The 16,878-nt window shown below is 40.6% G+C and overlaps 1 protein-coding gene across 3 annotated transcripts in view; it reads left to right on the top strand.

Moving 5' to 3' along the window:
* Positions 1-15,511, top strand: part of DNAJC27 (DnaJ (Hsp40) homolog, subfamily C, member 27) — a 25,436-nt gene extending 9,925 nt beyond the window's left edge. For 2 of the 3 annotated variants that reach the window (XM_011951031.1, XM_011951039.1), the window contains exons 4-7: positions 4,745-4,909; positions 5,559-5,681; positions 11,180-11,340; positions 14,998-15,511. In XM_011951031.1, the coding sequence (XP_011806421.1) occupies positions 4,745-4,909; positions 5,559-5,681; positions 11,180-11,340; positions 14,998-15,130 (582 nt within the window). In that variant the 3' untranslated portion in view covers positions 15,131-15,511. The remainder of the gene's footprint in view (positions 1-4,744; positions 4,910-5,558; positions 5,682-11,179; positions 11,341-14,997) is intronic. The other variant, XM_011951047.1, reaches the window with a different exon arrangement.
* The last annotated feature ends 1,367 nt before the right edge of the window (positions 15,512-16,878 follow it).

The raw sequence follows: 16,878 nt of genomic DNA, 5'->3' as shown, positions 1-16,878 counted from the left end.
TAATCCCAGCACTTTGGGAGGCCGAGGTGGGTGGATCACCTGAGGTCGGGAGTTCAAGACCAGCCTGACCAACATGGAGAAACCCCATCTCTACTGAAAATACAAAATTAGCCAGGCATGGTGGCACATGCCTGTAATCCCAGTTACTCGGGAGGCTGAGGCAGGAGAATCGCTTGAGTCTGGGAGGCGGAGGTTGCGGTGAGCCAAGATCACGCCATTGCACTCCAGCCTGGGCAAAAAGAGCGAAACTCCGTCTCAAAAAACACACACACACACACACACAAACAAAAGACAAAAAGTGTGTTGTTTAGTTTCCAAGTGTTAGGAGATTTTCCTGTTATCTTTCTGTTACTGATTTCTGGTTTGATTCCATTGTGATCAGAGGCTGCCTCAGTGATGATGGCTGCTGACTGATCAGGGTGGTGGTTGATGTGGCAGTTTCTTAAAATAAGACAAAAATAAAGTTTGCCACATTGATTGACTCCTCCTTTCATGAAAGATTTCTCTGTACCATGCAATGCTATTTGACAGCATTTTCACCCACATTAGAACTTCATTCAAAATTGGAGTCAATTCAGTTAAACTCTGCTGCTGCTTTATCAACTAAGTTTATGTAATATTCTAAATTCTTGGTTGTCATTTCAACAATGTTCATAGCATCTTCACTAGGAGTAGATTCCATCTCAAGAAACCACTTTCTTTGCTCATTGATATGAAGCAATTCCTTATTTATTTTTTAATGTGAGACTGCAGTAATTCAGTCACATCTTCAGGCCCTACTTCTAATTCTAGTTTTCTTCCTGTTTCCACCACATCTGCAGTTACTTCCTCCACTGATGTCTTGAACTTCTCCAAAGTTATCTGCAAGGGTTGGATTCAACTTCCAAACTCTTGTTAAGGTTGATACTTTGACCTCTCCCCTGAATCATGAATGTTCTTAATGGTATCTAGAATGGTGAATGCTTTCCAGAAGCTTTGCCATGCAAATTGAATCACTATGGAAGCTATAGCCTTGCAAAATGTATTTCTTAAACAGTAAGACTTCGGCCGGGTGCGGTGGCTCAAGCCTGTAATCCCAGCACTTTGGGAGGCCGAGACGGGCGGATCACGAGGTCAGGAGATCGAGACCATTCTGATCTACACGGTGAAACCCCGTCTCTACTAAAAAATACAAAAAAAATCTAGCCGGGCGAGGTGGCGGGCGCCTGTAGTCCCAGCTACTCCGGAGGCTGAGGCAGGAGAATGGCGTAAACCCGGGAGGCGGAGCTTGCAGTGAGCTGAGATCCGGCCACTGCACTCCAGTCCGGGCGACAGAGCGAGACTCCGCCTCAAAAAAAAAAAAAACAGTAAGACTTCAAAGTCAAAATTATTCCTTGATCCATGGATTACAGAATGGATGTTGTGTTAGCAGGCATAGTAAAAACAGCTTTAATCTCCTTGTACATCTCCATCAGAGCTCTTGGGTAACTAAGTGCATTGTGAATGAGCAGTAATATTTTGAAAGGAATCTTTTTTTCTGAGTAGTAGGTCTCAATAGTGGGCTTAAAATATTCAGTAAACTGTGCTTAAACAGGTGTGCTGTCATCAAGACCTTGCTATTCTATTTATAGAGCACGGGCAGAGTAGATTTAGCATAATTCTTAAGGGCCCTAGGATTTTCATTATGGCAAATGAGCATCAGCTCATTTAGCCCCAGTAGCTCAGTTAGCCCATAACAAGAGAGTCAACCTGTCCTTTGAAGCTTTCGAAGCCAGGCATTAACTTTTCCTCTCTAGCCTTGAAAGTCCTAGATATTGTCTTCTTCCATTAGATCTATCTATTCCAAGGCTGTTTCATCTACATTGAAAATCTGTTGCTTAGATTAGCCACCTTCATCAATGATCTTAGCTAGATATTTTAAATAATTTGCAGCACTACATCAGCACATGCTGCTTCATGTTGCCTTTTTATGTTGCGAAGATGGCTTCTTTCCTTAAACCTCATGAACCAACCACTTCTAGCTTCCAACTTTTCCTCTGCAGCTTCCTCATCTCTCTCAGCCTTCTTGGAAATGAAGAGAGTTAGAGACTTGTTTTCATTAGGTTTTGGCTTAAGAGAAGGTTGAGGCTGGTTTGGACTTCTATCCAGACCACTAACGCTTTCTCCATATCACAATATGCTGTCTCACTTTCTTATCATTCATGTGTTTACAAGAGTAGCACTTTTAATTTGGTATAAAAGGCCCAGCTTTTGGCCATTTTTCGAAATGCCTTCCTCACTAAGCTTAATCATTTCAAGATTTTGATTTAAAATGAGAGATATGTGACTCTTCCTTTTACTTGAATACTTAGAGGCCATTGTATTGTTATTAATTAACCTACTTTCAATATTGTTTTGTCCCATGGGATAGGAAGGCCCAAGGAATGGAATAGAGATGAGGCAACAGCCATTTGGTGGAACATTCGGAATATATACAACATTTATTAAGTTTGCTGTCTTAAATGATCTTATATGTTCGTGGTACCCCAAAACACTTAAAATAGTAACAGATATCACTGATCACAGATCGTCGTAACAGACATAATGATGAAGTTTGAAGTATTATAAGTGTTACCAAAATGTGACACACACATAAAGTGAACACACACTGTGGGAAAATGGCACCAATAGACTTGCTTGACTTGGGGTTACCACAAATCTTCACTTTGTAAAAAAACACAATATGTACATACTGTGCAATAAAGTGAGGTGTGCCTGTCTCTGCTAGGCCCTGTGGGTGACACAAGGGTGAATACATGAAGATGCATGTCTTCACATTTTTTCTAGTGTAGGAGGGAAGACAGCTGGATATGCTACTAACTGTAAAACTGGGCAGGAAGTGATAGCACTATTAGAAGTACAAAACCGTATGGTACTCCAGGAGACGTAGAGATTACATTCTGTTTTGCAGGAGTAGGGGGCTGGATGGTGAGGAATGGGACAGAGAAAGCTGCATGAGAGATACAGCATTATAGCCAGGACTTGAACAATTAAAGATAAAGAGGTGTCTGTTTCCAGATGGAATTAGAAAGGCATGGGGCAGGTTTGGGGAATGAGAGATTACCCAGTTTGAAGGTCGGGGATAGTGGGAGGATAAGACTCGGAAGGTTGGTGGAGGACTGATCAGAAACTTTTAACATCGTTTGAGAAAGTTGGAACTTTGGAGAATAGTTTAAGAAGGAAGAAGTTGAAGGATTTCCTGTGTGCATATTGAATTTGAGATTCCAACAGGACATTCAGCTGGAAGAATCTGGTGCTAATTAGAAATGCAAGTCTGGAACCTCAGAGGAGAGGGCCCATTTTGGAGATTCTCACAGTTGAAACTGTACAAGTGGTTGATGTTGCTGATTTGGGAGGAAGGATTCAAAAAGACAGGAAGAGGGCACAGGACAGGATTTGGGGGATTTTGGTGGTGAGCTGGAGTGGGAGCAATAGAGAGAAGAGGAGTTGGTGAAAGAGAATTTAAGAGCCTAGGGAATGTGATGTATGGGAGCCAAGGCAGTGAGAGTTTTAGGAAAGAAGAGAGAGCCCATTGTTACTGCTGTAGAAGGGCCAAGGACCATGAGTCCTGAGGAAGGGGACTGGTGGCTTCGTCATCTTCAGTTCTTTCTGATTTTGTTGGTTTTAACTTTAGGGGATAGCTTCTTAGTTTTCTGTAAACAAATAGGAGCACTTAATATCCTTGGTGCAGATACCTGCCTATGCCCAGAAACCCTACCTGATATGTATAACATGTTTTCATTTCTTATACTACATAGCCTGTGTGGGTCTGAGTACATTTGGGAATTTTGTGAAAAGAACGTATAATATATGGCCTCTGTCAGAGTTCTTTCTGGAACTTTGTCCCGGAAACCCTGTCTGTCAATGCTCCTCACCCACTTAACCTCTCTCTGGCCCTAATGTTTGAGTATGCCCATACTTCATGCTGCTTCTTCCTGGATTTGGAATGAAGCCCAGAGAATGGATGCAAGGAAGGAAGGGAAGGGTGTTAAATAGACACTGTTTTTCAGGCACTATGCTAAGTACTTTGCCTGCATTATCTTATTTAACCTTCATAATAACCCTGTGAAGTAAGTAGTAGTATCCCCATTTTACAGATGAGGAAACTGAGATGCAGAGAGGTTAAGTGACTTGCCCAAGATCACACAACTAGTAAGTAAGTGTGAACCCAGATCTGTCTGACTCCAGAGCCTGTGCTCTTTTCCATTGTATTGCACTGAGGCTCTAAGTTTGGAGTTCTAAAGTTGGTGTGCAGACCCAAGAGTCAGGGAAGCTCTGTCTAGCACCCTGGGGGAAGCCAGCTTTGGGATGTGATTTATAAATGGCTGTACCCATTGCTGACACTTGTGTCATTTTTGCCTTAAGTTCTGTTGAATTGATCACTCACCTTCCTAATTCTTCCTAAGAAGAACTTTATATAATTGGTGTTCTTTTAAGGTCTACTAATAATTAAAGACTGATTTCCTCTAGGGAGTGGAACTGGAGGTGGGACGGGGTGGGGCAGGAGGCTATTGTTTTCCATTGTAGGTCCTTTCTATACTAATACATTTTTAGAATGACGTTACTTTGATTCTATAAAAAATCCTCTAAAGACCAGTAGAAACAGATGCAATAGCAAACACTAAGAATACACAAGAGAACACACGTTGCCAGGTTAATGACTATGAGATATATTCTTATAACATCACAAAAACTATGTTTTGTGTATCTGTCCTTTTATTTGAAGGTTCGAAATGAGTTTTACAAGGACACACAGGGTGTGTTACTGGTCTATGATGTTGGGCAGAAAGACTCCTTTGACGCCCTTGACGCATGGCTGGCAGAAATGAAGCAAGAGCTTGGACCTCATGGAAACATGGAAAATATTATATTTGTAGTTTGTGCCAACAAGGTAACCCCTCTGGAAATGGTGTGTTCACGTTTCTAGGGGAAGAGTGGAGCTTTGAGTGTTGGGAAACAAAAAGAAAAGAAAAATTCTTTATTGTATAATATGGGGATCAATAACCTTTCAAAACATAACATCCCTAAGACAAAAAGAAAACACAGCAACCTAAAACCTGCTATATCAAGATTTGTGTGCTTTTTTTTTTTTTTTTTTTCTGGTGCCATACTTGGAGAAGGATGTTTGTGACTGAGCGGGAGCAATGGGTCCTAATAATCACGCTCTGACCCTACTGGAGTAGGGGCATTAATTAGGTGATGTGGACTATGGAAAGGTGTGAAAAGCAGACTGTGGCCCCAAGGGTAAGGCAGATATCATGAAACCAACTTTCACAGAACTGAGTAACAGCTGTTTTCCCAAGGGATCAGGTGGGACATTGCAGCAACAGGCGCTCGTCCTATTGCCATAGAATATCAGTCTACATTCAATATTAGGTTTTGTTTCTGTCCCTTTGGTCCTGGTAATTTTACATACTAGAGCAGACGTTTACTAAGAATAGCCTTGCCTTAGTAAAGGATTGACAAAGACCCTCACTGGGTCCATTCTAGTAGGACAAGGTTGTAATCTTCTCTCTGCCCCCCGGCCCCTTTTATTTCAGATTGATTGTACCAAACACCGCTGTGTAGATGAAAGTGAAGGACGTCTTTGGGCTGAAAGCAAAGGGTTCCTGTACTTTGAAACTTCAGCACAAACTGGAGAAGGCATTAATGAGATGTTCCAGGTAAGCTAGCATTTTGTCATTTTAAGGTTTGTGTCAAGGCCACTGTGCCAATTTTTAGTTTAAATTATAGGAAGCAAAAAAGTAATAGGAATTTCTCATTAGAATAAGCTCTTTCTTTTCAAAGAATCTAGAGAGATAGAAATAGAGAAAGGGGGAGAGAAAGGAAGAGAGAATGAGATTGAGTGATCTGCCTGCTGTCTGTTTGAGATGAGACTTAGCTGAAATTACCTGAGGAAATTCTTCAAAATACATACTTCTGGGCTTCAGACCTACTGGAAGCTTATGTTGCAATGGAGCCCAGGAAGCTATATTTTGAAAAAGCTCTCCAGGTGATTCTGAAGATCATCAAGTTTAACAACAGTTATTATACACTGCTTAAGCAGGACAGAGATTTTCTTCAAAGCCACCTTTGGCTAATGGTATTACATTTATATGCATAATCAAATAGAAGCATTACTGTGGCAAAATTGCCTTGCCACAGCTCGTATAATCCTATATTGTAGACCACAGGGGTACAGTTAGAGAATAGGAGACTCTCAGTATAGACTCCAGCCAGTCAGTTAGAGAATAGGAGACTCTCAGTATAGACTCCAGCCAGTCACACAAAAATAAGGCCTCGCCCATCAAGCAGGAAATAGAGGGAGACACTGACATTGCAACCTGAATAGATGGCCACTTTAAAAAAACCTACTCATCTTGAGTAATTTTAAGGGAAATAGGCTATTTAAAACAGTAACTTATAAAGTCAGCCCTTAATTATAGATACATTTGGAGGTAAGTGGTAGCATGAATAATGTATTTTTCTTCTTATGAATATATCTGATATTTTGGGAATTTTTAGCATTTCAAATAATGTAGTTACACTATAAAGAGTTGTTCTTAATTGTTGAGTGGGATTGTACTTAATCTTTTATGCTGAATTTCCTTCTCACAAGATGTCACTCCTCCTACTAGAAGACAGATTTCTTCCTTGGCTGACAGGCTGAATTAAGCAAAAGTATTTTCTATTTCAAGATGAAATAAAGTTGATGCTGGTTTGCCATGCTTTCTATTCTTTTGAGTACATGGAGCAATGTGAGTTTGTGCCTGTATGTGTATAATAGTGATACCTAACCGTTTGAATAATACTTTACCATTCTGGAGAAGTTATACATTTCATCACATGGAGACTTATAACAACAATGTATGGCAGGTATTGTTATCATTTCATATATGACAGCATCTAAGGGTAGTAAAGTGATTTGTCCAAGGGACATAATTGTTAGAAATGAAATTTTTTTCAGCACTTTAAAGATGCTGGTCCATTCTCTTCTGGCCTCCATTGTGTTTCATGAGATGTTAGTACTCATTCTGACTCTTATTAATCTCTGTGCCTAATGTGCCCTTTCTTCTCCCTGGCTGCTTTCAAGAGTTTCTCTTTTCTTTGGTTTTCAGCAGTTAGAATATGATGTGCCAAGATGTGATTCTCTTCATTTTTATTCTATTTGAGATTTACTGAGTTTCTAAGATTGGTAGGTAGGTGTTTTTCATCAAATTTGGGAAGTTTTTTGTTTTGTTTTTGTTTTACTTTTATTTCTTCAGATTTTTTTTGGCCACATTCTGGCTCTCTTTACCTTCTTGGCCTCCAATTACATGTATATTAGACCATTTGATTTTGTCCCAGAGTCCCTGAGGCTATATTTATTTTTATTCTATTTTTTTCTGCATTTTTCAGATTGCATAGTCTCTGTTGATTTTACTTCACCACTGACAATCTACTGTTAAACTCACTGAGGGAAGCATTTGCATTTGGTTCCCAGTATAGTTTTCAGTTCTCTATTAGATTGTCTGCTCACTCATTAAGAGTATATTTTCCTTTACTTCTTTGAATGTATTTTTCTTTACCTCTTTGAAATATTTATAATGGCTGTTTTACAGTCTTTGTCTGCGAAGTCCAACATTTGAACCATCTTTGGTTCAGTTTCTGTTTACTACTTTTTTTTCCTGACTATGGATCACATTTTCATGTTTCTTTGTATGAATAGTGGTTTTTGATTGAACACCAGACATTGTGGATAACACATTGTAGAGACTCTAGATTCTTTTATCTTCCTCAGAAGACTGTTGATTCTTGATTGAAGAATGTTTAGTGTTGACTTTTGATTCCTCAGGAGGCAGTTTAATTATTGGCAAATTACAATGAACTTGTGTTGACTTGTTTTTTTTTTTTGCCTTAATAGCAAGGATTTGAAGAAAGCTCAGAGTGTTTCCCAAGCCCTTCTAATTTGGCAGGACTCAGCTTCCAAATTCTGTCTCTTTTATAGATCTTGTCAGCTCTTGGTTTTAGGTTTTGTTAGGATGAGTCTATAATTTTTAGGGCACAGCCTTTCTGTGGTGCCTCAGTAGGTGGTAGGGCAATTAATAAGGGGTTAAGGCAATATCTCCACTCTGACAAGGCTCTAAACCATACTATTCCCAGGATAGCTCTTTCTCTAGCACCACTAGAACTCAGGATATTGGTTTTGTTCTCAACCCCATAGCAGCTGTTACCTGGTAAGCCCTGAGTGATCTCACCCTATGCATATATAGCCCAGCCTTTGGCCACAGACTCATGAGAGACCCCTGTATGGACTTGGTGCCCAGCTCTGCACAGCTCTCTCCTCTCCAGTGGCCTGCTTTGCAGATTCTAGCTACCTCCTCAGCACAATGAGACTTGTGTCTGCTCAGACTCCAGCTCTCTGTGACGTGGTCAGGAAATGGACTCCAAGTAGACAACCAGGTGATTGTGGGGCTTATCTCTCAGGGAATGGTCTTGCACTTGCTGTTGTCTACTGCCAACAGTTTTTTTTTTCCAGTTCAATAGTAGTTGATGGCAGGAGATCTAGTCCAGTATTCATTACTCTGTCATGGCTGGAACTCAGACATGAAATTTCAACAGGCTTTGGTCTCAATCCTAGTATTCTGTAGCCCACACCATGGTTTGTCTTCTATAACCATGTGTGTGATGAATGAATCCTTGTGCCTTCAGAAATCTATGAATACTCATATTTCAGGCTAACTCATAGGCTAGAAGTCAATCTTACTGACACATAGCTAGCAAACATCCATGAACTGTGATCCCTTTTATGTGACTTGTTTCTTTTTAGATACATCTTGGATAGAACTAATGGATAAATTAGTCTGTCAAAAAAAAAAAAAAAAGACAAGAAGAGAATAATTACAGTATTCTATAAGTAAGTACTTAAAAGTAGTGCTTTCCTGTTGGTTCAATTTAATAAATATTTTCTTTATTTCCTATCTACTTAATAGACATTTTATGTCAGGAAGTAACTTGGTTTTATCTGGTTGATACTGTTAACAGAGAGAACAATATTAGGATAGACTAAAACCAAGCTAATACGTCTTGTATCTTGGTCTCTAGTGGTATTCCTTTGACACCCCTTTTCAGATGTCAAGGCTTCTTGTTAGGTTACCAGGTTGATTAGCTAATACTAGAGATAAGAAAGAAGAGTCTGAAAGAAAGCTAAAAATTTTAGAAGATAACAAGAACTACAGAAGAATCCAAAAAAGAAGAGGAAAAGATTTTTAAAGAAATTAGGAGAAGAGGAGATATGTCCATTTAAAAGTAGCTGTAGTGTGGTAAATGAGTATTATTCAGTAATAATTACAGTGTGCACAGAACATGAAACAGGAGCAGGGTCAAAAAAGCTTTCACTTTAAAAAAAATCAGAAAAGTGTAGCCAGGTGCAGTGGTGCATACCTGTAATCCCAGCTGCTTAGGAGGCTGAGACAGGATCACTTGAGCCCAGGAGTTTGAGACCAGCCTGGCCAACATAGAGAGACTCTGTCTTAAAAAAAAGAAAACGGGCCGGGCGCGGTGGCTCAAGCCTGTAATCCCAGCACTTTGGGAGGCCGAGACGGGCGGATCACGAGGTCAGGAGATCGAGACCATCCTGGCTAACACGGTGAAACCCCGTCTCTACTAAAAAATACAAAAAACTAGCCGGGCGAGGTGGCGGGCGCCTGTAGTCCCAGCTACTCTGGAGGCTGAGGCAGGAGAATGGCGTAAACCTGGGAGGCGGAGCTTGCAGTGAGCTGAGATCCGGCCACTGCACTCCAGCCTGGGCGACAGAGCAAGACTCCGTCTCAAAAAAAAAAAGAAAGAAAACACAAAATTGTAAAAATGGGCAAAGAATATGAAGTTTGCAGAAAAAGAAAAGGCCATAAGCATTTGGAAAGATACCCACTTTCACTTACAATTAAACAAATGCAAATCAAACTATATTACATATATATCAGATTAGCAAAAATTAAGATGTTTGATAATGGCCAGTGTTAATGAGGGTATGGAGAAATAGGCACTCTCTCACACACACACAGTGATGGAATGTAAACTGGTACAGCTTTTTTTGGACAACGGTTGTCAGACTCAAAAATTAAAATGTGCATATACTCTGGCTCAACAGTTCTGCATTTAGGATATTATCCCCACAAGTGTACAGAGATGTATACACAAACACTGTTTGTAGTAGCAAAAAAATTAGAAACAACTGACTTGTCCAAGAATAGAGAGTTGGTTACACAAATTATGGTACAGCCCACACCATACAATACTGAACAGTCATTTAAAAGAACAAAGAAAGTCTCTACATGTAGCTATAGAAAGATTCCAGGATGTATTATTATGTGGAAAAAAATGCAAGGTGCTAAGATGTGTTTAATCTGATCTCCTTTAGTACATGTTGAAAGAGTATGGGTCTGTATATATACTGGCATACTCATGGTAAATTTTTCTAGAAGGATGCCAAAAAAAAATTAACGATGGTTACCTCCAGGAGAGGAACTTGAGGAGTAGAAAGACACAGTTTTCATTTTACACTTTTCTTTACTGTTTGAATTTTTCTAACAGTGTTCATCTATTACTTTTGTTGTTTTGGTTGGTTGGTTGTTTTTTGAGACAGGGTCTGGCTCTGTCACCCAGGCTGGAGTACAGTGGCATGATCTGGGCTCACTGCAGCCTTCACTTCCTGGGCTCGAGCATCCTCCCACCTCACCATCCAAGTAGCTGGGACTACTACTTGGGTGGTGCACCACCACACTTGGCTAATTTTTGTATTTTTTTGTGTGTGTGTGGAGATGGGTGTTTGCCATGTTGCCCAGGCTGGTCTCAAACTCCTGAGCTCAAGCAGTCCGCCTGCCTCAGCCTCCCAAAATGCTGGGATTACAGGCGTGAGCCACCATGCCCAGCTCATCTGTTACTTTTTAACTAAAGTTGTGGTTATCTGAAAGTAGGATTATCAGCCACTTTAATTTTATTCCTTATGCTTTTTACGTATTAAAATATATGAATATATATATTTAAATAGTATAAAAGAAAAAAATCTTCCAAAGTATGTATTTGCTTTATATATGACTTCTAAGAGTTGCTGGAATATATTAAAAATATTTTAAGTTGATGTTTAAAAGGAATTCCTATTTTCACAAAATCATTTCTACCCTGGGATGTTTTCTTCTTGCAGACCTTTTATGTATCCATAGTTGATGTATGTGAAAATGGTGGGAAACGCCCTACCACAAATAGCAGTGCTAGTTTCACCAAAGAACAAGCAGATGCCATTCGCAGAATTCGAAATAGTAAAGACAGTTGGGACATGCTGGGAGTCAAACCTGGGGCCTCAAGGTAAGCGCTCTGGGATTCTTAGTGCTGACTTCTATTATAAAGAAACACCCCATCACCAAAATTATAGGTGCAGTATATCTTCTTCCAATTGGCTGGAAATACGAAGATGTATGAAAATATATCAGAATGACTCTGTTTCACTGAATTAGCTGAATACCAAAGAGATAAAATAGAGGGCACAGTTGCCCACTAAGAAAATTGTGTCATGTATGTGCATAAACACTTCATGAAATGGTATGCCCTGCTTTCATCTGTGTGGAACAAGAATAGCCTTGAAGCTAATGTAACTTTAAAAAAAAACTAACAAAAGAGAATTCTTCAATCATAGAATGTTAGAGGAGGAAAGCATGTTGGCAATCAACTTGTACAAACGTTTCATTTTGTAGGTGGGAAAACTGGGGTTCAGTGAGATTAAGCATGTTCAAGAATCTCAGGAGTTGGTGGTATAATTGGTTCTTACCCTGGAACACTATATGTTCAACTGTCTGTCTCTAAAGCCCTGCACGTTCCTCATCTGTGTGTGTATTTGTTTATTTTATTTTTTATTTATTTATTTTTATTTTTGAAACAGAGTCTCACTCTGTCACCCCGGCTAGAGAGCAGTGGTGTGATCTCAGCTCACTGAAACCTCTGCCTCCTGGCTTCAAGCAATACTCCTGCCTCAGCCTCCTGAGTAGCTGGGATTACAGGCACACGCCACCACGCCCAGCTAATTTTTAAATGTTTAGTAGAGATGGGGTTTTGCCATGTTGGCCAGGCTGATCTTGAACTCCTGGCTTTGGGTGATCCAACCGCCTTGGCCTCCCAAAGTGCTGGGATTACAGGCGTGAGCCACTGCACCCAGCCCTCTGTGTGTGTATTTATGTTAGTTATTTTATTTAAGTCAAAAGAGTTATTCAGGAAAAAAAATTCAATCACTATTCTTTGTTACTTGTACAAAAATTAAATTACTATTCATTATGGTTATGTAACTTTCAATAGTCTAATTCCACCATTACTACACATATTGTAATTTGTGTGTCTTATTTTGCACCCAGACTCCCCCCACATACTTTGTCACCTTGAGTCTCACAAAAGAAAAAGGTATGTCTTGAAATTGCCATGTCAGCACCCAAAGCACTACACATCTCTTCTCCATTCTCACCTCACACAGCCTATCTTCAGGTCCAGAAGGAAAGAGGAGAAGGGAAGGGGAAGACTGTTATTGAGCACACTCATTCACCAGGTGACATTGAGGATGCTCTAAAGCTGTCAGGGAATTCAGATGACCTCATGTGTAGGGCATAGAGTTTATTGGGATTTTTTTTTTTTTTAGTGCTATACTCTTTGGTTTATTGTAGATTTTTAGTGAGTTTTGAAATTGGAAAATGTGTCTTCCTATTTTCTTTTTCAAGATTGTTTGACTATTAAGGATCTATTGTAATTCCAGCTATATTTTAAGATCAGCTTCTCCATTTACAAAAAAAATAAGCCAGTAGGGTTTCAGTAAGATTGCACTGAATCTGTATATCTGTATCTTTTAAATTTCTTTTTAGACCTCCATAGTCTCTTTCTGAATTCTTCTGTGTCATCTCCAAGGGATGCTGGCTCTAAACTTAAGAAATGGTTACTTTTTCTACCTGTTAGTAGACTGAGAACAATATTCATTAAGAAAGAAGAAACTTTTGGTTCCTTATGTATTCACTTTGGTTAATTGAAATTTACCAGAACTTACAGGCCCCTATAGGTTTCATATCCTTAACCAGTAGAAACATGTGCTTTTCTTACCTTTGTTCCACTGGGCCTAGCAAACTAATTTTGTATGGCACTAAGTACATTTGGGAAAAAACCTTAAAATATTTTTTTCTTAAGTTACAGAGAGTTTTGGTATTTGTTGAGTGTTAACTGTGTTTACTGTTCTTGAACTTTAAGAAAATCTTCGTCTTCAACAGAATTGATGTATTTGTTACGTCTTGAGAGTTTCTCCTGCTACCTGCAAATCTTGAAAGGCACTCTTAGTACAGAGGACCAGGTGTAATTACTGACCCCATCTGCACACCCTCTCTCGGGAGGCAGAGTGGCTGGAAGGGCTCTTCCCAGGACTCCCTTGTGGAGAAGAGGGAGGATGCTGTACCTTCCTCAAGGATGTGGGGTCTTTGGGACAAATAAAAATTCTGACAATTCGAATTGCTTCAGAGAGGGAGAATGTCATTCTTGTTCGCGAATTATCAAAATTATACATGTAGAAAAACAACATGCAGGGCACCAGGAAGGCCCCCCCAGAGTAGCCTTCTGAAAGAACAAGGTTCTTGCTAAAACAAGAAAATTCAGGACCCCTCTAAGAACAGAAAGCAGAAAAGGCCCTAGAATGTATGCCTAAGACTTGGAGAACTGCTAACATGACACTATGACCTCAGTCTCTCCAAGGTGATACATAAAACTTTCCATCATAGCCAAGGTATCAAAGGCCATCTGATTTGGAGAGCCACATTAGAAATCCTTCTGATAAAAAATAAAGGAGAAAGGCTAGGGCATTTGGTACAGCACCATATCCATGCTTATAGGATCACTGGAACCCTGAATTATAAAAGGAAGGTGAGAAATAAAACCATCTGGTAGAGACAGAGCTTAATCTGACAGGGGAGTGACTGGGTACTTAGAGCCTTCTGGGAGGACTGACATCAGATGATGATGACCAGTGGGGACAGGGACAGGTGTGTCCAGGCCCCTCCCCAGCCAGTTTTGGCTCTTTGAGGAGCTCAGAAGCCTGCAGCTCTCTCCTGGAGCGCTGCTGGTTTATGGGAACCGCTGGATTGGAAGAGCACAGCTACTGCTCCTTTCCTCTCCGGATAATACTGATCTCTGTCATGTTTCTTCTTTGGTCTCAGTGAGCTCATGGTCATTCTGGGCTACCCCTTTCCAGCATCCCTTGCTTGCTCAGTGGTGTCACCTTCTTGGGCCTCAGATTCCTCATGACCTTGACCCTGGAGCTCATTTCAGCCCCTTTCCTTTCATCTTCTCCTCCTGGATATTCAGCTCATCATCCACTTCTGCCATTTCTTTCTTTCTTTTATCTTCCCTTGTTTCCTTCCACAAATACCTTAATCTAAACTCTTGTACTCACTCATGCCTGGGTTATGTAACAACCTCCTGTATCCTAACTTTGAGAAACAGTTTTCCCAGCACACACTTGTCATGAAACACCTACTGTTGTGATTGTTTATCAAGCCCTGGTGGTGGGGGTGTTTGGCTTTCTGTCTGTGCTGTGTTCGGGCTCCATTCCAGGCCACTTTGGTTCTCTCCCAGAACCCCCTCTTTCAGAAGGTGACTCTGGGTGCCTTCCCTGATGCCCAAGCCCTTATTCTTTCAATCAGCAAAGATATGCTGAGTGCCTGCGAGGTGCCAAGTACTGCCTGTTTTCATCTGATTATTCTTTTACTAAGTGTTTTGTTAGCATTTACATACTTTTTGCATTGTGTAATAATAATTTTTTCAATTTGTGTTATAAAGTATTATTTATTGGTTCGTTGTCTGTTTTCTCGTCCTTTAATCCTGCCTTTGAGAAAGGGTAATAATTTAGGATATGTTCACTGCAAGAGATATGTGTATCGAAACAGCTAACATGCAGTGGGTTGGGCTAACTTTGTTACTAACATAGATCTTGGCTTCTTTTCCCAGGGATGAAGTCAATAAAGCGTATCGGAAACTTGCTGTGCTTCTTCACCCTGACAAATGTGTAGCACCTGGCAGTGAAGATGCCTTCAAAGCAGTTGTGAATGCTCGGATAGCCCTCCTGAAAAACATCAAGTAGAAAGTAGAGAAAAAAGCCACGTGTGGGACTCAAATGCAAACAGACTTTCCCTAGAGGTGAAATAACCAACATGGAGTTTTCCTTCCCAGAATCTCACTGCTCTTTTCATTCATGTGTTGTCATTTGTATATCAGTAAATTCAGGTGCCCATTTCATAGACATTTTACTGAGAAATGATCTTTATTTGTATGAAGTGAAGAGAACTGAGCGTTGCTTACTTCATTTCATATTTCTAGATAATCTGAATTTTTTCTCATTCGTCAGCTCTGTAATTATAGTATCCCTTAGACATTTCACTTGGGGAAATCCACGAGGTTCCTGGAGGGAGGGAAGAGAGGACAAGAGGACCCTTTCACTTTTTGTTTTTTACTGAATTCATCAGAGAAGAAAATAACAAAAATGGAAGCAAACAACATCAGAATCCCTGTAAGTTTGGTGTGACCTTACAGACAAGTTACTGCTTTTACGATGAGTTCCTTAGGTGGTATTTTAACCATCAATCTATAATAATGACTCTTGGCAGCCCTTTGGGAGTTTGTAAAATGAGGTGATACAGTTCTGAATTGAGCAATCCTTTATGATATTCACTCTATTCCTCTTCTGCAGCCCCCAGGGGGAGAGACAAGCCAGTCCTAAGAGAAAAGGTGGTGGTAGCCACAAATTCTAGGTACACTGGCTGCTGCTCATCCTGTCCCTGGATCTGAGGCCTTTCCCTTGCCATAGAAATGGTTGCTGGTAGTAGTAGAGAGCATTGTGCACCTGGGAATGAGGAATCAGGCCCCAAGACAGAAGTACTTGCAGGAGCTAGGTGCAGTAGTATCTGCCTGTAGTCCCAGCTACTCAGGAGGCTGAGACAGGAGGATTCTTGAGCCCAGGAGCTCAAGTCCCACCTGGGCAACATAGTAACACCTTGTCTCTTAAAAAAAAAAAAAAAGAAAGATACTTACAAGTCACACTTGAAGATTATGCACATCGGCAGAGGAAAAGGCCAGCCAAGCTCGGGCAAGCTTGATGCAGGAGGAGAGACTCCCCGTGAGGCTTAGCCCTTGTCTTATTGCCAGCCTTTGCCACAGGCAGGTGAGAAAGCCAAGGCCACTCCTCAGCAAAGCTGGCCTCTTCTGCACTTCCTCACCAGTGTTGTTTCTTCCTTTTTTCCCCTCTTCCCCTTCCCCTCTTATGTTTTTTCTGAACCCCACATCTGCCATCGTTTCTCTCCTCTTGAGTCCCTGGCTTCTGGCCACTGCCTCCTCCCTCTTCTAAGCCTTGACCTGAACCTGGTTGACCAGACACAAGTGTGGATCCTTTGGGTGGCAGTCAGGGGAGATCTCAGGGCCTTTATTGGGAGGAATCTCTGTAATTCCTGCTTGGGCTCCAAATTTCTGAAGAGTAGTATTTTTAAACTATAGCTTACAAAATACATTCTCTGGCCACAGTCTCCTCCTTGGTATACAAGGGATGGATGAAGTTCCTGTATTAGGACTGGCACTCCTTACGGTGCTTATAGAACCAGTCTCACCACTTGACTTATTACGTCATCACTCTTGTTACATCATATTTTTAGCTACAACCACATTAACTAACATTTTTATATACTTTCAATTAGCTGTACTAATTGGGGCTTGAAAGTATATAAAATCTTCCTATCTTGTGGATTTTAAAAAGCTATCCCATATGGATTGCCAGAGAGCATCTACCTTACCACCTAAGAAGAAAAGCCACTCTCTTCCAATCCAAGCCCACTGCAGTCT

The sequence above is a fragment of the Colobus angolensis genome, unplaced genomic scaffold (genome assembly GCF_000951035.1).
Source record: "Colobus angolensis palliatus isolate OR3802 unplaced genomic scaffold, Cang.pa_1.0 Scaffold109, whole genome shotgun sequence".
Taxonomy (NCBI): Eukaryota; Metazoa; Chordata; class Mammalia; order Primates; family Cercopithecidae; genus Colobus; species Colobus angolensis.
The sequence above is the reverse complement of the archived record's forward strand: the minus strand, read 5'-3'. Positions and strand labels throughout refer to the sequence as shown.